The 22,864-nt window shown below is 39.5% G+C and overlaps 1 protein-coding gene and 1 long non-coding RNA gene across 5 annotated transcripts in view; one reads left to right on the plus strand and one right to left on the minus strand.

Moving 5' to 3' along the window:
- The window catches only part of MMS22L (MMS22 like, DNA repair protein), a 99,303-nt gene extending 91,956 nt beyond the window's left edge, over nucleotides 1-7,347 (minus strand). For 2 of the 3 annotated variants that reach the window (XM_076333278.1, XM_076333276.1), the window contains exons 1-3: nucleotides 7,302-7,347; nucleotides 5,448-5,635; nucleotides 3,059-3,184 (exon numbers count right to left, since the gene is read on the minus strand). In XM_076333278.1, the coding sequence (XP_076189393.1) occupies nucleotides 3,059-3,184; nucleotides 5,448-5,626 (305 nt within the window). In that variant the 5' untranslated portion in view covers nucleotides 5,627-5,635; nucleotides 7,302-7,347. Of the gene's footprint in view, nucleotides 1-3,058; nucleotides 3,185-5,447; nucleotides 5,636-6,596; nucleotides 6,626-7,301 lie in introns of those variants that run through there. The other variant, XM_076333277.1, reaches the window with a different exon arrangement.
- Nucleotides 7,348-8,703: 1,356 nt separating this feature from the next.
- LOC143158996 (uncharacterized) overlaps nucleotides 8,704-22,864 on the plus strand; it is a 153,790-nt gene continuing 139,629 nt past the window's right edge. For both annotated transcript variants that reach the window (XR_012995088.1, XR_012995089.1), the window contains exon 1: nucleotides 8,704-9,228. This is a non-coding gene — a long non-coding RNA (uncharacterized LOC143158996). The remainder of the gene's footprint in view (nucleotides 9,229-22,864) is intronic.

Genomic DNA, 22,864 nt, shown 5'->3' on the forward strand with positions numbered 1-22,864 from the left:
TTGTATTTCTGAAAAAGCTTACAGAAATAGCTAATAGCAAAGAGTATTAGTGGAAGGCAACAGACACATCCAAGTGTGAAGGGATGACAATGGATAGAATTTTTGCTTGTTTTTAAAACATTAAACACAGTAACAACAAATACAAAATTAGCTAAATACTGGGGGAGGAAAAAAACAAGTACACACACAAGAACCCCGAAAGCCATTCCCTGTGAGTGATCTTTCCATAAGCGTAACTCAGCTTCATATTTGACCACAGAATAAACCTGAAAGTTAGTCCTCATGGCATATGGTCAGTATACACTAAATTAATTCCCTTGTGAATGAACACTAGTAAATTCTGTCAGCAGCTTTTCCCACTTCCTGCTTAGGGTGGTCTGCTGCTTAACTTGAGCACAAAGATAAACAGCAACAAATAGAGTAAAGTAAAAGGAGAAAGTGTCTCTAGAAAAGTTAAAACAGTTCAGTTTTGGAGGGGAGAGAGCATTTTTAAAGAAGCTGCTAACTGCCACTGCAAATGAAAATTTAAAAAAGCTATAACAGGTAAGTACTCAGCCATATTCTGCAACAACTGTTATTTTTCAAGTGGTCTCAAGTATAGTCTCCACAGAGATAACGTGGTACTAAACTGAATACATGAAAAGCGCAACTGTGTAAGACAGACTTTTGAAAGAAAATGCTGCATAAATTGAGGAAGGAGCTCTCTGCCTCATTTCTTATACAGTCAAAGAAGCAACTACTGAAGGAGTCAAAAACAGGATACTTGGATCCAACCCAGATCAAACGTTCTTATGGAAAAAACCCCTGAAAACTAGGAAGTGCCCACAAGGATCCAAAACCCCAGGTTGTAACCTGCATATTAAGGGGCAGACACACGTAAAAATTATCTCCCTCAGCTCTTCCTTCCTTGGATAAAATCACGTCAGCTATCCAAGATTACCTTGAGTAATGCATTTAGGTGGGTTGTGGGGGGGGGGTTGTTTGTTTTGAAATCAAAGCTGTATTTCTGCATGAATTTTTCAAGTATTTCAACCATGTAGAAAGGAAGGAAGTCTAAAGCAGGAGGACTTTGAAAGAGGGCTGTTGAGGCTGAAGGTTAGAGAGAGAGAGAGTGTCAGAAAGGAGCCACACAGGAAAAAAAAAGACTCTCCACTGAATTGACAAAAGACAGAATACAGTGGGCTGATAAAACAAAAGCACAAACTGGGCATGAGAAGCATAACAAAGATATCATCAGTTAAGTAAGTCATTTTAATTTCAATTTGCATTTGTACCTCAAAGATTGATCCTCATGGTTGTTAAACATTAAATCATTTGATTTGCAAATAAATATTCTGACAGTTAAACTGGTACTTCCATTTATTAATCGAAGATACATTGTCTTAATATGCCCACTTAAATTGTTACATAGCTTACTCACACATCTTCAATCACATAAAAAAAAATCACAGGTAAGAATTCTTTTTACCGTGCAATTAATGTTTTTAACTTGCAGTTCTGCTGTATATTACTTATTACAATAGTTAAAATATTAAATAACAATCTTCCATATTTACAGACATTAAAAAAGACTATGTTTCTGTAACCATGCATTTAAACATAGGTATTATCTGTACTTTATAAATTCAACTATTTACAGCCACCTTGTCCTCAAGAATCATTATAACTTGTACTTAACACATATGATTTCTACAATGGAACAAGGAGTTTTCCTACTTTCAGTTGTCAACTGGTCTATAAATGAAAGTGTTCCATTTTATGACTGAACAAACGAACTGAAAGAGTATCTTTGCAGAGGGACTTGTCACACCAAAAGACAGCTTAGCAACCAAACTCTCATAGCCAAGAGTTAGCTGAAATCCATTATTCCTACCAGTTCGGTAGGTTTTAAAACATGTACAGCTTGAATAACTTAAAAACCACAATAAAATATCTTATGCCTTATATTCATCTCTGTTACAATTACAGAGCAGTTTATATTACAGAAAAAAATTTATTTAATTCAAGAGATCAACTACATCACTGTCTCACTGCCCAGTGATTTTACATTAATAAACAGATCAGACTAAATGCTGAAGGGGATACAGTGTTTCTTTTAACTATGTTATCCTCGATCTCCTTCATTATCAGATTTTTTTTAATTTTTTTTTTTTTAAATCACAGTGAAGTCAAAGCTTGCATCAAACAAGCAAAGCTAAATAATACTGGTTTTAATATACATCCTGTCATCTATGCCATCGTGTTTCAATAAGCCAGACCCTATTAATGATGCTTCACATCATGCCCTTGGTCATATCCTAAAGGGATGGAAAAATCCACTACAAATCAAAGGAATGATGGAATATATCACATACATTTGTGGAATCATACAAAAGCTCCTCTCCCATCCACTCTCTGTATGTGCTGTACATCCTGAGGATTATCAGTAGCAAAGAGGATTATCGGTGATCTGTGTATTTGCATTGACCAGATTAAACATCTACATTGAATTAGTCAAACACTGAGTAACTGTATCTGAAGAGATTGCTGAAGCTATCCTAATCCGAACAATTGAAGGAAGTGCTGCATCCAGCGTATACAGTATTTGATTTTTAACCTCCGCTTTTCTTTATGCACAAAAAAAGGACTTAAAATCTTCAAAAGACAACTTTAACTATATGGGTAGCACAATCTCATTCAAGGAAATCTTATATAGTTTATTCATATATTCTGAAGCTAGAGCCTTCTAAATTAATCACAACACTGTTGTAATAAATGTACTTATCAATTTTTATCTGGTGATGGCTAAGATATGCACCACGCCGCTTAGAAAGTTATTGTTAAGTCCCATAATATTAAAAATCTGTGACACAAAATTTACTTCTTCCCGTAACTCCATTTGTGTCTTATCCATCACTTAACTGGAGTGTTAGATAGACAGCATAATCTTTTTGGATGCAGTGCATAGTAAGATCATAAAAAATGTGGGCTATCAAAAACTTGAAAAGTTTGTTACATCCTTAATGTGGGTATAATTACAGAAGTGGATTAATTATAAAATACACTAACATTATCATACCTAAGTAATCCAAAGAGAAGTCCACAGGATTCAACTAAGGCCATTTCAGTAACCCACTGAAAGCCAAACATTTCCACTACATCATCTTCATAGTCATTTGGAGAAGGATCTAGTGTCAGCAAAACCCTGTAAAATAGAGCCAACAATATTCATACATTCCCCAGTAATAAACCTATAGAATACAATATCTACAGCTGGCTTATCTATCACTGATATTTTATCAATATATCAGCAACATGTATACTATAGATAGGAAAATGTAGCAGTGCTCCCAAAAGACAGCCTATTATACCTTTTATAGCAATATAATATATAGTACATAAAATATGACAACTCCTAGCTCCAAGAGCATAAAACCAGGATATAGTCACAGGGCACAGTATATTTTAGAAACAAATAAAAATTAACAAGCTACCACCCTGAAGCATCTTCATCCTTACAGAGGGGCTGAGACATAACATACAGACTGTCCTTAACAGAAGAGGCTGCTATGTTAGATAACATAGATATGCTCCACTGTTAAGTGTATGTTTGGGATCTGTCTCAATGTACACTACATGCCTAATAACTAATGCTAGACACACATTTGCTCCTTTATATACATTTAATAATACTTACATAGAACACATTGATAAAAGCACACTTTTACGTAGATGAATTGATGAGGGTCACAAAATATGACTTCATTATTATAACTTAAACTAACACTAGGCCATGACTAGCCTTTGCTCTGGCTAAAGAAAAAAAAAATAAAATCAGAATTACCATTTCACCCAAAGTGGAGAAAATCAGATGTCTGTATAGATCGTTAAAACATTACTAATTGTGCAAATATAAAAATATTTCACTAATGTGCTTTCAAAAAAAAAATCACAGCAAGCTGTATAATAATAACAACAATAACAAAGACATCAGAACAAACTATTTCAGAATTTTCCCACTGACTTTCATAAAATACTTCAGCGCAGATGAAGCTGAATTCACTAAGATGCAAGAAATATTTCTGTTTTTAAAAATAAAAAAAAATGTACTGGGCAAGCACTTGGTTTTCATTATGTTACACACCAAATTCATATTCTTTTTGAATTATGCACTATTACCAATTCAGTTCTCAGAGGCAAAAAGGGCATCTGCTGAGTAATTGGCTCGATCTCCCACAACACCTGTAGTTCACTCTGTAACTGCCTAAGCATTGGTCTGTTTTGAAGCCTTTAGCAATTAAATCCAGTTACTCCTGTTCTAGATAATGAAGACAGAGGAGTCTCTCACGTGCAGGCTTTTCCAAGAATTTACAATCCAAGTAGACAAGGTGAATAAGTGACAGGACAACAGTATTATCATGATTGTAGTGATTTGAGAAACCTGTCTACGTACAAGCTCCTGAGTGAATTTTCACATGGAAGTGTTTCAGTCACAAAATGCTGCTTTGTCAGTGTGGAATCCACTACAGATACGTTCATGCAGACACAGGCTCTCTCAATCCTCTACTTGACATCAATTTGAATGAATGTGCTTTGATCCAACAACAACAACAACAAAAAAGATAAATAAGGTAAGGAATGGGGGAGGTGCAGCAGAACCTCCTTTAAGGCTTTATAACAGAAAAGGCTGTGGAAATGAAGATTAAAAAACCCCAAAGTAACAACACAAAATATGAGGTTCAGCAAGAGAAACCCACAGTAAGTATTCAAGTTCAAAAGTATAAAGAAAATACTGGGAAAGACAGACAGAAAGATTATGCTTTTGTAGGAAAAACAAGACAACGCCTGCAGGACCAGCAAATGGCACAGAAAACTAAGCTGGATCACAGACAGTAAAGAAGATATTAACTTCACCAAAGTAACATTTCAGAACCTCACAGAAAATACTTGTTATGCATGTGACTTCTGAACCTTAAATCCAGAATGCATGCAAAGGTAGAGCTTTGAGAAAGATGGTCTTAAAGCTACAAAGGACAGTCCCAGCGATCTGGGGAAGCTGTGCAGAGCAGGTTTGTTTCTATCACGTGGAAAAGAGAGAAAGGGCAAGCATCGAATAGAACATATGACTGCAAAAAGCAGTGCTGCAACCTCCTCAGAAATTTAAGGGGTCTCAGATGCTGTTGCCCAACAGGCCAGTTTTGAAGTGTCCTAACAGACCTGTAACAGGTCCTTTACAATATCTTAAAGTAAGTTCACAAAGCTAGGAACTGGACCTAGAATGCTGTTCAAAGCAGTGTATCAACACAATTGCCCTTCCTGCTTTGGTATACCACCACATTGAACTCAGGATCATAAGAGCTGAAGAACAAACTGATTTGGAAACCCTGTCAGCATTTAGAGGCACCAAACACCAGTGGAAAGAACATCTTAGAAGGGTATTATATTTGTAACTCAAAAAAACCCCATACCTCTTAAGAGATCCACTTGCTAAATAAGACTCTGCAGAGAAGCTTCTCCCTCCATTTTGGTTGTCAAAAGCACAGGAAAAACAAGGCGGCTTTGAGTTCTCATTCTCCACTTCCATTATCATCTCCAAGCTTTCAGTGAGAAATGGGGATATGGAGGAAGCCACAAAGTCATCGTCCATTGTTTCCACCTGATCCAGAAAATAAATAGATAAATGAAAAAACACTCACAGTGTTTCTTCAAGTAACTTTCTCATTGTTACAACTCCCCACAATCCTTCAGCTCAAGTGAGGACACAGATCTGACTAACTGTAACATCAAACTAACAAACAGACAGATACCACCGAGAAAGGCAATCATGGTCTCATGCCCTGCCACATAATTCTGCCGCTTTGTGCGACTTCATCTTCCTCCATCACAACCTGTACAGGGAATCACATCAGTGAAAAAGCTAACCCTACAAAAAACAAAATAGGTTCATTTTCTTCTGGTTTAGCTCTCTAAATTGACTAGTCACGAGGTTAGATAGCACAAGGGTAAAGTAAGAGGCAGGAATGCATTACAAGGCACGGGCGAGCTACTTTCAGCCACACTTCATTTTGCGACTGGAGTAGCTATGCTATGGAAATACGTCATGCGTTACAGGCTCCCAGTTGTCCATGACTTTAAGGCAGTATTACAGCTCACGTTCCTTCTAAGAAGCAGTAAATACACCCCACATGATAATTATGGAACCCTGAAATGCTAAAGTTTTAAAGCTCAGAAGATGTTTCTGACATGGCTCAAGTTGGAAGTTTCTATTAAAAAAGTCTGACTTCCCAGGAATCTGAAAAAAAAGAGAAACAAAAGCAAAAGGAGAAGGAAGATCACATCCAGAAGAAGTTCACTGTATACTTAACATTAGTGAATTAATATTTTATACAACATACTGAAAGAGTAGAACTAGGCAACAGGTGCCACAGAGTTATACAATAATATGCAAACAATAGAATTAAAACTATTAACTCTAAATTAAGTTTTCAACTTCATTGCTGGCAGTTTTTAATACTGTTCTTGCAAAAAACAGTTTACACCGTGGCTAGAGGTTGGTAATACAGAGGCTTGACTGAAAAAATGAGCTCAAGGAAAGAAAAGAAAAGTTTCTGTCCTACTTTCACCCATTCATTCGCATTCCTGCGGTGCAGCCAGCTGTGCAGCAGAAGCAGTGGCAACTCTTAAGTGAAAGGATGACTTCAGTGCTTCAGTTTACAGCAGGACCCTACGTATAGGTGTGTTAGCACAACTGGCAAGGCAGAAATAAGCAGCTAAAGGGAATGCCCTAAATCAGAAGAGTTTCTAAGGAAAGTCTGTTCAAAATCGCCCCACACGATAGAAAACATCGGGGAAAAAAGTACAAAAAGGGCAGCTCTTCACGGTCGCAACTCACGTCAGCTCTGTACTTGTCTATCACATCCCTGACCCAGCGGAACCAATTACTGACTTTAAGCGCCGCAACCTTGGCCAGCCATGCTGGAGAACAACTTCCCAGGCGCTTGCAATCCGCGGGCTGGAGCTGCAAACCGGCGATAGCGCCGCCGGCAGCAGTACCCCAGCCGCCTGCCGGGCGCCGAGGAGCGGCCACCGGGCAGCACACCCGCCGGGGATCACCACGAACACGACCCCCACCCGTAACGCCTGCGGCCCAGCGCTACTCCCCTCTCCCCGGAGGCGCTTCCCCGCCGGGCCGGGCCGGGCCGGGCCCAGGCCGGGCCGGGGGGATGTCAGCCCCGCTAGACCGCGGCGGGCCAGGGACGGGACGGGACGGGACGGGACGGGACGGGAGAGCGGGGGTGTGCGTAGGAAGGGCGGCGCGGTACCTGCGCGCTGGCGGAGGCGCCGCTCCCCTTCCGCGCCCGGACACTTTTCCGTACGTCCCGCGCGCCCCCGTCAGCCCAGCACTGCGCAAGCGCGGCGGCGCCGATTGGCCGCCGGCCGCTCCTCCCTCCCCCGCCGCCCGGCTCTCCTCCGCCCCGGGAGGGGGGGATGCCCGCCCGCCCGATCTCTTCCTCTCTCCCTTCCTCTCTCCCTTCCGCGCCGCCGCCCGCCCTTTCCTCCCTCCCCTCCCCTCCCCTCCCCTCCCCTCCTCTTCCCCCGCCTGCCCGCCTCAGGGCGAAGTGCCGCGCGCGCCCCCAACCGCCGCTCGCGAGGCCGCTCCCTGCGGCTGTGGGTCGGCCTCGCCGCTGCGGGGCGGCTGCCGGCCCCGTCCTGCCAGTGCGTGCCCCCTCTGGGCCTCTGCCCGCCGCCTGTAGGGCCCTTCCAGGAACGCGCGGTCCCCGGCACGGCCCGCCTCCCCGCGGGCCCCGCCGTGCTTCCCTCGGCGTGAACTCCTGCCTCCCGCCCGCCCCCGGCTTCTGCCCGTTGCTCCCCGACCCCCTTCCTCCTTTCACCCATGCTGCGGCCACATTTCCCAGCCGCTGTAAGTTCCCAATGCGCTTCTTACTCGCCCGCTTCTTGAAATTCAGGTGGGGTTTCCTGGCAGCCGCTCGCCCCCCCTCTTCCCCCCCCAGCCCATAGCACTCCCGCAGCTCCCCTCGATGCCTCCAAGCCCCCTGTTTTCCCTGCTTCTCTAGGTGTCCCTTGCTTGGCCAGCCACCACAAGTGGTTTCTGGCCACCTGTACCTGAACGCCACCATCTTGCCCCTGCTAGTAAGTGTCCCAGATCAGACTGCTGCTTCCTCATCTTCTTGTACTTCAACTGTCTACTACCTTTCTTTGGTTTCCTTCTCGTCTAGCCTGTACCTGAACCTCATTTTCCTTCCTCTCCTTGGCCTCCTCAGTTCACTCATCCCCATGCTCCCTCACAGCCATGGGCAAGAGGTCCTGGTCTTTTCTGATGCCTTACAGACCCTGATCCATCCTTCCCATGTCTGTCAGGTACTGTCCCATCTCTGTGCATGAAACTTTTGTTTCTATCAAGAAAGTTGCTATAAGAAGTTTCGCTGTTGCTGCTACAGCTTGCTGTGAAAACTCTCCTGTGGTTAAAAATGCTTCGTTTGCTCCTGTGTCTGTAAGAATCCCTCATTTCCTGCTTTAAATTCCTGTCTAATTAAAAAAACAGTACATCATGGTTAAATAAAACTGTACCCAGGATAACCCTGATTTCCATATGCAGATTTATCTGCACTGACAGCCCCCTCTCCCTCTCTTAGTCTTTCTGTTTCCTCTCTCTCTCCCTCTCTCTCCCTTTTTCTCTTCCCCTCTCTTTCTCTTCCTATCTTTTTGTCTCTCTTTATGTCTATTGCATTATGCCTGAATAATTTTCAGCCTGTTTTTTTTTCCTCCCCTCTTGCACGCACATGCTAAAATAACTAGACAAAGATGCAAGGTGGTTGCTGCAGTCCCTGTCTCTAGGACAAAACCAAGAAAGCTCGTGATTGCAATGCCACCTTTCCTTTTTTTTTTTTTCTTTTTTTTTTCCCCACCCATGCTCGGTGATTAAACTTCCCCAGGATAGGGAAGAAAAAGGAGCTGGAAATGAAATAGGGTTGAGGAAAAATCCCATTGCAGCAGCTGCAGCCAGTGGTGTCTGCTGCCAGATGTGACAAGGTTCCTGGGGTCCTTGACACTAAAAGGCAGTATTAAAATATTTGGAGACAAAAGCTGCATCCTCAGTGATCATTTTCTTTATTTAACATGGCAGCAGGCGTCGTGTGGGGAAAAATCAACACCCTGGATGTTGAATTGGACTTTTCTCCTTTCCAGGATGAAAGGATGTTATCTATCCCGTGCCAAGAGGGAACTGAGGTAAGAGAGCTGATTCAGCTCCTGCTTTTTCATAGTATATTTCCTAAGCATCTTTTCTGAAACAACCTATATATATGTGTGTGTGTGTATATTTATATATTTCTATGTTTGTATATTTGTGTATTTGTTTTCAAGTCAGTAAGTGGTAATGTGTTTTTTCTGTCTTCACATCAACCCAGAGAAAGTTAATTCACAATATATATTCAGAGCTTGTTCGGAAGGGTCGTTTTGTGGGTGTTTTTCTGAATACGTTTTTGTTTCCGGAGAAGACTTCAGCAGTGACATCATGGTCGACTGCTAATATTAAAACCGATTTTCAAAGTCTTAATAAAAAAAAAAAAAAAACAGTAACTTTGCGATAAGAAATTGTGCTGAAGATTCATATGCTCTATTTTTCGGTTGCACTCTAAATATTGGAAGTCTTATTAAAGCGATAGTGAGAATTTTTTTTATTATTATTATTTCTAGCACAGAAGCGATGAATGCTGCATAATTAAGTACAGTATTTAATTTGGCTGTTGTGAAGCAAAAGAATAAGGTAATAATTTTTATTGTACTAATCAGACTCAAGATGTTCTCTGTGTTAATTGGGTTAAAAAAATTGCAGTACTTATTAGAAATTCTAATTTCACAATGCAGCACTGACAATAAGCTCAGCCAGTGAATTATTCACATCTTTAATTTGCTCTCTTAATGACAGTGTTCTGTAATCAGAGTGCAGAGACTGCTTCCTATGCATTATGTATGATGTTCAGGACTTAAATGCAGGACATTATGAAGCCTCTCAGTGGCTCAGTAATTAGTTTTCCACAAGACAGGGCTTAGATATTCACAGATAAAAGTCTACAGTTGAGATAATGTTAAGGTGGTGACTCATGCTAACAAAAGCAGGGAAGTTCAAATTTAATGCCGAAACTGCTCTCCATTCTCCCTCATTGTGCGTGGGTGCAGGGGGAGGGGAAGAAAGTCTTCAAAACTAGCCCGCCATGGTGAGTACGCTGCGGACAGACCAAGGGGGCAAACCGGGGGCTCATTTCACTCTGGAGCCGTGTTTTTGGCAACTTTACTGATCGGAGGGTGGAGGTGGAGTTGCGTTTCGTGCCTCTTTTTAAAGGTTGTGAAAAGGGCAGTAATGTACACACCATCAGAGAGCAATCATCCGTAGGAGAGATTAAATGTATTTTAAAGGATTTTATCTGAAGCACAGGCGTTTGTAACTGTCAAATTAGGATGTTTTGAATGGGAGCTACTTTGTTATGTATAGAAACTTTGAGAACACCTGATGCTTGCTATATTGCTGCTGTACCTATTTCAGCTGCCATGGTCTTTACTGTATACACATTTTAGAAAACATGTTATTTTTCTAACGGTTTAGTTCTCACCATCCAAAACGTGAATCGTAATACAGGTCTGTTCTTTTTTCTTGGATCATTTACCTGGTGTTACATCAGGTGATTTAATTGTAGGGAATATGCATGGTTATGTAATTTTTCTACTTCTATATGCTGCTTATTATAGAATAAAACCCAAGAATACTGAAATGAAGTTGGAAAATGTTACTTTTTCCATACTTAGTTGCTAGTCAGACTGGCAGTTGTACATTTGTCCTGAGTTCTCACATTAGAACAATCATAAATTTTTACTGGAAACAAAATATCTGACTAGAGAAGGTTATTTACTTCTTTTGTGTTAACTCTCCAAAGACTATTCTGAAATAAACATATTCTTGTGCAGTGTTTACAGGATTGCGATTCTAATTATTAAAGATAGTCTACCAATATAAGTTTTAGGCTTAAATTTAAAAAAACCCACTAAAGATCCCAACTTGATAGTCAAGTACAGATACGGGATTAAGAATTTTGAGTACATCTAGATTTTTGAAGCAAAATATATTAAAACTAATCCCTTTAAAAAATTTTCACCAAAGACTACATCTGGAATTCAGTGTTACACACAACAGCTGCAGCTGTTGCTAGTGTTGTCTGGCCTTAAGGCCATGGGACAAGTTACTAAGTCATTGCTCTTAGCAAACAAAGTGCTATATACTGTGACCAGATTAGACATTATGTTTATGTATAGTCCAGTCCTGAAAGTAATTATCGTTAAACTGTTGAATAAAGAAGCTGCGGATTAGATCAATGTAGCTAGGTGATCCATAGCTAGAAGATTGTATCAGAATCCAAGTGATTGTCTGCATGGAGAAATTGGTTGAGTCTTTTGCAGAATATGACTTTCATTCCAAGTCAAGATCCCACAGCAAGTGGTACTGTAATATGGTATCACTATCACTACATAGCTACGTTTCTTCGGTCACTTCAGCGTAGAATCATACAGTTGAAAAGGACTCCAAGAAGGCGTCATGCCCACCCCCTCACTCTTCCTTCAAAGCCAGGATCAATAAAATTTGTCTTTTTAAATGAACGCTGGCCTGTCTTCATAAAGATTTGTCATGATTACTTACCCAACTTACCTATCCAGCAATTCACTAGTCTTCCTATTAGAAAGTTTTTCCTGATTTCTGTTCTTAAACTTAACTTGCTGAAAGTAAATTACTTGAACCTATTACTTTTTGCACAGTGATTACAGGGAATTTATTTTCCTCTTTGCAGCAGACTTTTACATATTTGAGATTCTTAGTCATGTTTTCACTGTGTTCTTCTCTTAACCAATCCCAATTTGTTGTTTTCTTCTTTATAGAAAAAAAAATGCTCATTTTTTTTCTTGTACTTCAATCATAAATTCTTGTTGCTCTCCTCTGGCCTGTCCCTGTTCTTTCTTGAAATACACTGCTCCAGACTAAGGCATGATACTCCAACTGCCATATAAGTTCTACATTTTCATTTAATGAAAGGTAGTTTGTCACTTCTGTGGTTTTCTTAAGAAAATCTTAGAATCATAGAATCATTAAGGTTGGAAAAGACCTCTAAGATCAAGTCCAACCGTCGACCCAACACCACCATGCCCACTAAACCATGTCCCTACGTGCCGCATCTACACGTCTTTTAAATACTTCCAGGGATGGTGACTCAGCCACTTCCCTGGGCAGCCTCTTCCAATGTTTAACCACTCTTTCAGTAAAGAAATTTTTCCTCACATCCAATCTAAACCTCCCCTGCCGCAACTTGAGGCCATTTCCTCTCGTCCTATCGCTTGTTACTTCGGAGAAAAGACCAACACCCACCTCGCTACAACCTCCTTTCAGGTAGTTGTAGAGAGCGATGAGGTCTCCCCTGAGCCTCCTTTTCTCCAGGCTAAACAACCCCAGTTCCCTCAGCCGCTCCTCATAAGACTTGTTCTCCAGACCCCTCACCAGCCTCCTTGCCCTTCTCTGGACACGCTCTAACACCTCAATGTCCTTCTTGTAGTGAGGGGCCCCAAACTGAAGACAGTATTCGAGGTGCGGCCTCACCAGTGCCGAGTACAGGGGCACGATCACTTCCCTACTCCTGCTGGCCACACTATTTCTGATACAGGCCAGGATGCCATTGGCCTTCTTGGCCGCCTGGGCACACTGCCGGCTCATGTTCAGCCGGCTGTCAACCAGCACCCCCAGGTCCTTTTCCGCCAGGCAGCTTTCCAGCCACTCTTCCCCAAGCCTGTAGCGCTGCATGGGGTTGTTGTGGCCGAAGTGCAGGACCTGGCGCTTGGCCTTGTTGAACCTCATACAGATCTTAACAATATGACCTGCACATTGTGGGTGCAATGATGTCTGTTAATTCAGGATACCATCTAGTACAATATGAAAAGATGCAACATGGGTTTGAATAGGTTTTTAATTCAAAGGTTTATGCTCCTAGCAGGAGTCTTCATGGACATATTATCCGATAGCCTTAACTCTCATGGTAAGTGCCTGTGGCTGACCTGATTAATGATGTCCAGATATGAGCTGTCATACTGAAAAGAATATCTGAAGTGTTCAGTCCTCAGAGGATTGTTTCAAGAAGCACCAACAGAGAGTAAAAATTTTAGCCTGTGCCCCTGTTGTAAAGCAGCTTGGGGGGTGGCCAGAAGTTGTTAAAATCTGAACTTTTCCACGTAACCCCAGCCAGATTGGGCAATCTGAGTTTGAGGCACTACAACAGTCAGGTGAGAAAACTTTTTTGTGAAAGTGGCAAGGGTGTTAGTGGCAACCAGAAAATAAGGTCCAGGGTTAACTGCAGCAAAGATGAACAGCATGGTTTAGTTAAAAAGAAAAAAAAAAAAGGTTAGAAAGTTAGCCCATTCTAACTAGCCTAGCAGATTCATTCTGCATCTGAGCTATGTATCTGGGAAAGAGCAAATTGTTGTCTACCCAGTCTGTTAGAGTAAAGTGGAGGTCAATTCATTTTTAGCTCTGAGGAAGGAAGGGCCCACTATCATTCCTAGGTCAGAGGAAGACAGTTCATACTATCCTTGAGTTGTCATGGCACGGGAGGAGAACAACATTTCCAAAGCCAAAATGGAAGAGTTGTGTTTGAAGAATTAAAGATGACTTGCGATGTTTCCAGGGGATCAGTGTTAATATAATCTGGTCATGAAGACACAGTGGCTACCAAAGAAAATTTTAAGGACCTTAAGGCACGTATTTTATATATTTGGAATGTAATCCTTTTACTGTCCTCTTACTGGCTTATAACTTCCCGTGTTCAGGAATATTGCAAGTTTTTTGGAGTGATCTGATTCATATTTCTGTATTATATATCAAAAAGTTAAGAAAACAGTTTTAACTCAGTGCAATTTTTAGTGATATCTCTAATAAAAAGTTAAGAAAAATCCATCCATAATATATTTCCAGGAGTAGTATTTTGTGCTTTTATTTATATTGCTCCAGGCTCAAGTACCATTATAAATATTAGATTCTGAAGTGGTATGGTGAGTTAAGTATTTCCAAATGTCTTCTCTTAATCTAGCCTAATAATGCAGTCCTTTCATATGCATAATTCCCATGAAAACCAGTGGGAGTACTACATTGTAGGAGGAATAATGGATACATATGCCAGAGTATCTCCCTTTTGAGTCATTATTTTAACTTGATTGACAAAGAATAAGGTTAACCAAAAGAAACAAATATTGAGAGTGGAAAGAGAGTTATTGATAATATTTTGAATTCCAAATATATCTGTTTCTCCATTGAAAGATATATGCCAATGGAATAACAGTAATCAGAATATCTGATAGAAATATCAAATGCATTTATATTCACTAGTGCTTTCCCGGAAATATTTCACAGGTAGATCATACGCATTCTAGTCAGTAAAATTCCTTATAATTGACTTGATATTAAGAATTCCAACCTATGTATAAACCTATGTATATATTATATAAAGTAGAATAGTGGTAAATATTCATACTATAAACTCAGTTTGAGCTTTTTTGCAAAGTCAAACTAGAAATAGCATAATGTACTGTATGAGTTCACATACTCAATCTTCTATAAAATGTAAATCCATAAAACTTTGCAGTTCTTATCTGCATCCATAGCAGGCTAGAAAGAATAGTAGTAAGAATACTTAGTACTGCACAAAAGCATCTTGCTGCTTCCAACTGGCTTCTCTTCTGTCATCTATACATTCTTTCTGTACCTACTCTCTTGCTAGGAGCTACTTTGTATCCTCATTAAACTCCAGCTTTCATTGCTTACTTGCTAATTTTTCAGCCATTCTTTTTAAACTTTTCCCCATGCTTGGTTTGAAGCTCAGGAGGCTTTTACTATTCCCAAAGCATCCCTCCTTAAAACTCTTTTGTTATGTTGCTACATGAGTTGACAACAGTTAGACTGCTGATGTCCTTGAGATCTCTTCCTATCACACTATCTTTTTTTCATTGTTTTCTCATAGTATCCCATTTCTTGTCTCTTTATGTTTAGATTGCAAGGTCTCTGGTGAAAACACTGTTGTTTTTTTCTGTGCTTGTAGACAGCCAAAACAGAGGGCTTTTAGGCTCTGTCTTAATGCAATGAATAATCGTAACAGTAGTAATACAAATAATGTGTGCAGTTAATAATTTTAACTGCTACCCTTTTAATTCCTAGTAACACAGACAGACTTTTCAACTCCTAACAACTTCTTTGCAATAGAATTCCATCTGGATCCCGGGAAGTTGACAGGTTAGGGCAGTAGGAAACTGAGGAAGAAAGGGGATGAATACAAGCAAAGCAGAACTTACCCTCAAAATATTTCTGTTCAGTGCTCTCTATTTATTATCTTTGCTTCTCCTATGTAATAGTTCATCAAAAAGACCCTATGTCCAGTAACAATTGTGCTGAAAGCTTTTTGGCTCTTAGGTACATAAATTGTTTTTGGTGTGTGGTACACAGTGGTAATACAGACTCTGTAGGTACAGCTGAAGGATTGTATCAGTCCAGCTGTAGACTGAGGGTATTTTTGCCAGAAGGAATAGCTTTGGCTGAGAGTGGCTGTGGTGGAGCAAAAAATTTCTGTGAAAAAGAGACATTATAAAACTGTGGTGGGGGCACCATGGTGCAGAGAGGGGTCAGGATGTTGAAAGGCAATGCAACTTGCTGGCACAGGGACTGTCAAGGAGATCCATGAAGAGTTGCTGGACAAGGAGGGACATAGAAATGTGACTGAAATAAGTAGGACTCTAAGAGCTATGAGCTCTTGAGCATAAATATGTACAGGGTTTAGAATCAAGGTCAGGCTGGGAGAAGACTATAGAGACTAGGCAACATCAAGGAGAAGTTTGTTCAAAGAGTGAGGGGGAAAAGATAATGCACAGTTCTGGAAAGAACCAGTACTTTTAAGATGATGTGATACACACGTATTCTAGATGTTGGAGGATGGGTTTCTGGCTATCAGCATTTTGGTGTACTGTGTGTTGGTAGTATGAAATGTGAAGAGATACTTTGGGAAGTGGAAGGTACAACTCTGCAAGCCAAGATGAAGCTTAGCAGGAACATCTGGCTAAACCATAGCACAAACTTTTTGGTGCAGAATTTTTAAAAACAGAATATCTGCTTTACCACCACTGCATGGATTTGTGTTGACAGCATTTGAATGAAGGCGGTTAATTAGAAAAGAGTATAATACTGTAAGGCCAGCTATCATTCTCCAACTCACCCTTTTTAATGTTGGGAAACAAGGCTGGGCTCCTGCTTTGCTAGTTAGCAAAGCTCTTTTTCTCATGGCTTGTCCAGAAGCTGTAAATTTAGAAAGCATATCAATGAGCTGTGTGGATATGAATGTGGGCGTCACACAGAGGCGCTCTGAGTGTAAACCACATTTTCAAACAGGTGTCTAAAAAGCAAAATAGCTAGCTTATAGTAATTTGAGAATTACAATAATCATTCAAGAAAGTGTATCTCTGATAAACTTCATCTGTGGTTTCCAGAAGTATACTACTTTGTCCATTCTTGTCTCATCTCAGTAATATTCCCTTTTCATTTTCTCAGTGCTTTGTGCTCTTTGCCTCAGTGTAACCTGCCAAAAAGAAAATTTTGGATGACTATTGGATACTTAGCATGACTTCAAAGATTTTGAATTAAAAAATCTGTGGATTTTTCCTCTGAATTTTATAGTAATATTTATATAATGGAAGAAAAAAGTGCCCTGCATATCTCAGGTCCTCATTTAGCAATGCAGAAAACAGAGATGTCATTAGCAAAAAGGATACAAAAGCAGTGGCTCAAATTCAGTTTCTCATACTACATAGCTTATCGGTATGGTTTCAGGAACTCCTTGTATCCCCGTTCCTTAACTATGTAATAGGAAAGGAAATCTTCCTACTTTTTGCAGAATCTAAAGTTCAAATCTCTTTGGACCGTATGATTTTTAATGCAGGTTTTCTCTCTTAGTATGTCATTAAAGCACACCAGTGACATCTTACTCTCATTTAAAATCTCCAGGAGGCTCCTAGATGCTCTAGGACTTGAGCAAATGTATAAAAGCAAGTTGGTATGAACAAGTGTGGAGATTAACAAATGTTTCCAATGGTCAATGAAAAGAAGTTCTGTTGAGCATCTGTCTAGTGAGATTCCTGAAAGGAGGTGGGGAAAGAGCTGATTTTTAAAGTGAAACAGGAACGGTTTGTGGAAGGGGTCTTTTAGTATACTGGCCGAGAAACATCTTTTACACAAAACATCTTTTTATAACTGTAGTGTATTTCTAGATTTGCAAGGGAAATTTTTCAAAATATTCATTCTTAAAAGGGGTTCTGCATTGAGGTCTTCAAATTTGAATCGAGTTACTTAGTTTCCTTTTATTTATTTTAGGTCATCACTGCCCTGTTCATCTCTTGCACACCTTTATTTCCCATTGCTCTGTTTCTTAGAACTTGGTAACAACACAATCATATAGCCCTGAAGCTTTTCTTCATCCATTTAGATTTCATCAGCCATGATACTTATTTCAGTGTGTGGGATGAGGTTGTCCGAACTGTGTGTCATAGGGCTACTTTTTAGCTAACTATAATAAAAACAGATTTATAAAACTGTTTCCTATTAGGTTTGTTGGTTTTGTTTTGGTTTTTTTTTTTTCCCTTAGGGAAAAGTGCATAGTGAAGAAAAGAAGATCTTTCTCTTTAAAGGGATTCTAAAACCTAATAGGAACTGGTAAAAACAAATGCTTTTAGAAATGTATATAGAAATCAGTACAGGCTGTCTGAAGATGAGCTGTTAGCCAGTACATTAAGACAACTGTATACAGATACCACTTTTCATCAGTTGATCTCAAAGCCTTTGTCAAGGTAAATGAGCTTAACCTTAATTTTGCAGATGCCCTGGCTACCTAATTTGTAAAACATGGATGTAAAATGATGTAATCTTTGTTTTGACAGCAACCACTTAAATAAATATGGCTGAAACAGACATTCCGGCTGAAGAGTTCATAATAGCAAACTTTAACATGACTGTACAAAGGAACTGTTCTGAAGTGTCTATCATGGAGAAAAAAGGAGTAGTTTTGTTCCCGGTATCTGGTATCTAGCCTTCAAAGGGCTAGGTCTGTATGATAACTGAAAATAATGCTACTGTTACGATCCTATCTCTAGATGTCCATACTATGATCTGCATATGAGTTGTACTATCCTTTCTGCAGAGAAAGGTTTTACGAGATAGGAGGGTGATGATGGTGTCCGATGACTAGATCTGAAATCTCCAGAGGTAAATTTCTTCCTGGGAAGAGAGGAGAGGAAGTTTGTCTGCCTGTCACTGGAGTAATTTTCCACTTCGTAAAGTGTCTTATATTTCATTCTGTCTACAGTATTTTTAGTAAACACGCACACACCCAGAAGCTGCAAGGAATTACAATTTTTTAGAGATTTCTCAGGTTTCCTGATGAGAGTTTTGTACTGTAATTTGCCAGGTGTGCTTATATGACTTAGAAGTATGTTAAACTTTCCCTGTTGTCAGCCTGACATGTGAAGTTTAAGCTTGGAACAATGGAAGTAGGAAGCAGTGAGAATAAATTGACAGCTGTCTCACATCAAGCTTAAACTACAGAAATGAAAATGCATTATCATGAAAACTATTGGAAAATGTGTCTCAAATTAACTAGTGGGCATAAGTAATGAATCATATCTAATTGCATGTTGTATGTTCTAATAGATTTAACAGTACTTAACAAAATACGGAAACTGCTAGTTTTGAAAAATGAAAATTGTACAATGGTATTATATAACAGATTAGATCTAATAATTTCAAGTAGGTTGATAAAAGCTGTAAAATTGTGCTATAATTATGTTTAGAGCTAACCACTTTCAGTCAACCTTATCCAATAAAACAACACTCCAAAGATATTTGATTTATCCCCTGCTCAGATTGATGCTGTTTTCAGTATATGGCTATCCTTTGTGGACTAAATTAGAAAAATATCCTCTCCCAGTTCAACACTGAGTGCAAATACAAGCTGAATGTTCCAGGAGATTGTGGCAGCCCATCTTAGAGAAAGGACTGAGGCAATGGTCCTCTCTTATCACTGTATCTTTTGGAAAAAATGCATTTTCAAAGGTGCATTGAATGAATGGTATTTGTGTTTCACCAAGGGATGAACTATAAGTAGCCCTTGCAACACTGAGTGTATACGGCTCCTCTTGCAATTTGATAGGAAAAGCTCTTGCATAGTCCCTTGTCTGGGGAATATGTGAAGTGAACAAATATGGTTCTCAGCAAAAAAAAACAAACAAACCCTAAGATCTGATAATTTAAATTCATGACAAAAAATTTATAGTTTTATTCCAATGTGCTGGACAGCTGCTCACTGGAGCAGACATTTGAATAATCAGATTTTTGAGAGTAGATTCTTCCAACACTAATAGAAGGAAGAGAGATCTTTTTTTGGTTTGAGCATAATGAACACCAGAGACAGTATTGTTGGTTGAAATGATGAAAATTGTTTACACTTGACCTGGAGGAGGTATTAGCCTATTTAAGTTGCATTTTAATTTTTTTAATGGAATGTATGATATCAAAAAGCGTGCAGAAACAGTTTAAAAAAAAAAAGCCAGCAGGAAACTTATTGAGAGACTTGGAAAAGAGAATAAATATCACTGCTCAACTGTCATTCAACTTTCTAGGTATTTACCAATACAGAACACCTCTATACTGCTTCGTAAAGCAGACGGACTACAAAAATTTACCAGCTTAGTGGAATGGAATGGGTACGAGAACTTACAGTGAAAATCTGGCAAATTATTTTTAAATAGATTTATTTTAGAGGTTTTAAAAAATAACAGCTGATTACTTTTTGTGTGTCTTCAAGTTATGAATGTGCAGTTTGAGATACTTAAAGTGACCAAGTTTTCTGAACCTTTATTCTCTGGAAATTGTTTCTTGTTTCTAAAGTTTTAGAATTCACGTTTCTGATTGCTTTTGAATGTTCTGATCTTGACTTTTAGTATTTAGCTAAGTCATACTTTAGATATTCACAGGAAAGCAGGGAGCATTTTTAGATAAATGTTGCCAGTCGTCTTTACTAATTGAATCTCTTGTATATTAGCACAGTGATATAGCCTTTTTGAAATCAATACCGTATCTTAATACTTCTTAGAGCAAGCTATTATTAGCACTGAAATCAGCTAGATATACCAGATAATCACAGCTACACAAAAGTCACCTATCCATTATAAGTAAACAGTATGATAATTAACCCACAAGATTTTTCCTGACCCTAAACCGAGGTTCAGTCAAGCTGATTATGTCATATTTGAAGTGCAAAGACACTGGCTAGAGTCTCAAAAATTATATCACAGAGTTAGCCTATTGTTTTTTCCGAGCTGATATGTTGTACATCTTCACACACCAGTTAAATTGGACACAGCTTTGTGCTGATGCAATACTGCTGTCTACTTCTGCTTCAGGAGCTACCTTGATCCAAAAAAATTTGTGGGGTATCTTCCCAGTACTCTGCTGCAAACACGAACTGCAGTCTCTCACCATGTGAGTTTTGAATAGTAGATTTTGGAAACTCAGGGTTCAAAATGTTAATGCTTCTCAAGCTATTATTAGTTGGGAAGGCAAAATAATCTTCTATTTCACTAGTGTTAACACTGTTTATGAACTTGCTCTTATTCCAGCTCAAATGTGAAGATTGTTAATAAAGTTAAGTAAATTGTTGTGCAAGGCTTAGTATCATACAATAGTCTGATAGTAGATTTTTTCCATTTAAATTCTGCATCGTTAAGTTGCAGTAATAACAGAAGTGATAACAGATCCATCTCTTGTTAATAACAGTGTTCTCCAATTGCTGCTTTCAACGTATATACAGGACTGTGTAATGTGTTCCAGAGAGATCCGGTAAAATGTAGATAGCGATAAGTCTAATTCTTAGAAATCTTCTGGTTTTTTTCTCTTTTTTTCCCCACAAAAGTAACTTAGTGGGAAATAAATTGAAAAATGTCTGACCTCTTTTCTAACAGCTGAGCTTGGACTTCTGTGTGTCATCTTTCAAGGCTGTGGTAGTTAACATCTTAACAAAGCTTCGTTCATGAATACGATTTGGTGCATCTGCTCATCTGTTCTTTCCTTTAGATGGTACAGAGGGGTCACTTATTTAAGGAGAAGTGTAGGACTACTACCTTTCTGGACCCTATATGAGTCACCAGCAGCGTAACCCTCTTATGAAAAATGAAGACAACTTCAAGTTCAGGAGATGAACACAGTCTCAGTCTCACACAAACACAAAATACTGACTGCTGGGAGAATATGCCAGGGAAAGAATTATGGTAGGCTTGTTATGTTCTTCTTTTCCTTCCCTTGGACTGCTGTCAGAGATGCTGTCACAGGCAGGATATTGAACCAGTTGGACTTCTGATCTGATCCTATTAAAGTGTTCTTAAAGCAACTGTCTGTTATACCTAACATCTGATCCAAAGGATAGATAATTAACTTCCTAATACAAAGAAAACTGTGGCATGGTAGCAAAATGCACATTTCCTTACACATTGTACATTTTCTAGCTCTTTGCAGCACTTTTTGGCAGAATGTTAGCAAGAGTAGAAGATGGATAAAACACTTCAATTCCATACCATCTTTTGGACATTGTTTATGTGCATGATTCCTGACGATCGAGGGCAGTGAGAACTAGATTGCCTGTCGTGGCGATTAAAATGAGTCTCGTGGAAGTTTGGTGCCTAAATCCTAAAAAGTAACCCAGGAAATCAGTGCTCTCACAGCTGCCTAAATCTGCATGTGCCTAAAACTCAGCACATGTATGTCACTATGATCTTAATTTCCATGGACGCTTAAATTTAGGTTCCTGCATGTAGTTACCCAGCATGATCACTACATCCTTGCTTCTCCTTAGTATCTGTTAAAATCTAGAGATAAAAAAGGTCGTCACTGAAATGCTGCCTTCATCTTTGGAGGTGTCTGGTATGTTTTGGGAGAGGTATTCAGTACACTCCCAGTGCAATTGGACAGCACTAAGTTCTGCATAAATCCCTAAGTGTGGTCACATGTCTGTTTTCCTGTAGCTGGTTTTAACTACCAGGTTGTTCAATAGTCTGAGGCAGATGACTGGGGAAGGGGAGCTGGTGGGTATTGGGCTTTTTGATACTGAGCCACTGTGCAGGCAGGAATGCCAGATTCATAGGGCAAGGGAGAATAAGAGAGAGTGGCTGGCTGCAGGCCGGAGAGACGGACAGAGGGGAAGGAGCAGCATACCGGTCTGTTCGTACACTTTGAATTAGAGGTTTTTGGTTTAAGAAATAGTTCTGTAAGACTAAATGCATCCTTATTTCCTATGGATTTGTATTTGTGAATTTATACTTCAATTGAGTAATACTCAGGCTGCAGTATAAACTCACCCTTTATTAGACAAGAAAGAATCAATTTGAAAGAGAGGCCTTGACTGAGAAGTAGATTCTGCACTGCTAAATAAAAGTTGTGTTCACTTCATTTTCTTTTAGCTAGCAGACACCCTATCCAGCTGCCTGCTTTCACAAAGTTTGTAGGAATGTTATATCTTTGAGACCTTTTCCCATGTACTGGACTTAGATGAAATTGGTTACTGGAAGTGATCAAGAGGAGCTGAGCAAGGCAACAGTACTCATTTTTCAGGAAAGCATGTAAAAAGGAACAATAGTCTTTGGTCCAAGGAGCTTTTTGTTCTCTCAGAGTCTACAAAAAATGCTGCTAAGCTTGGTGTCTTAGTAAAGATATGGTGTTTCTTTCATTTAAACTCATTTAAATATACTCATTATT

This window comes from Aptenodytes patagonicus, chromosome 3 (assembly GCF_965638725.1).
Source record: "Aptenodytes patagonicus chromosome 3, bAptPat1.pri.cur, whole genome shotgun sequence".
Lineage (NCBI taxonomy): Eukaryota > Metazoa > Chordata > Aves > Sphenisciformes > Spheniscidae > Aptenodytes > Aptenodytes patagonicus.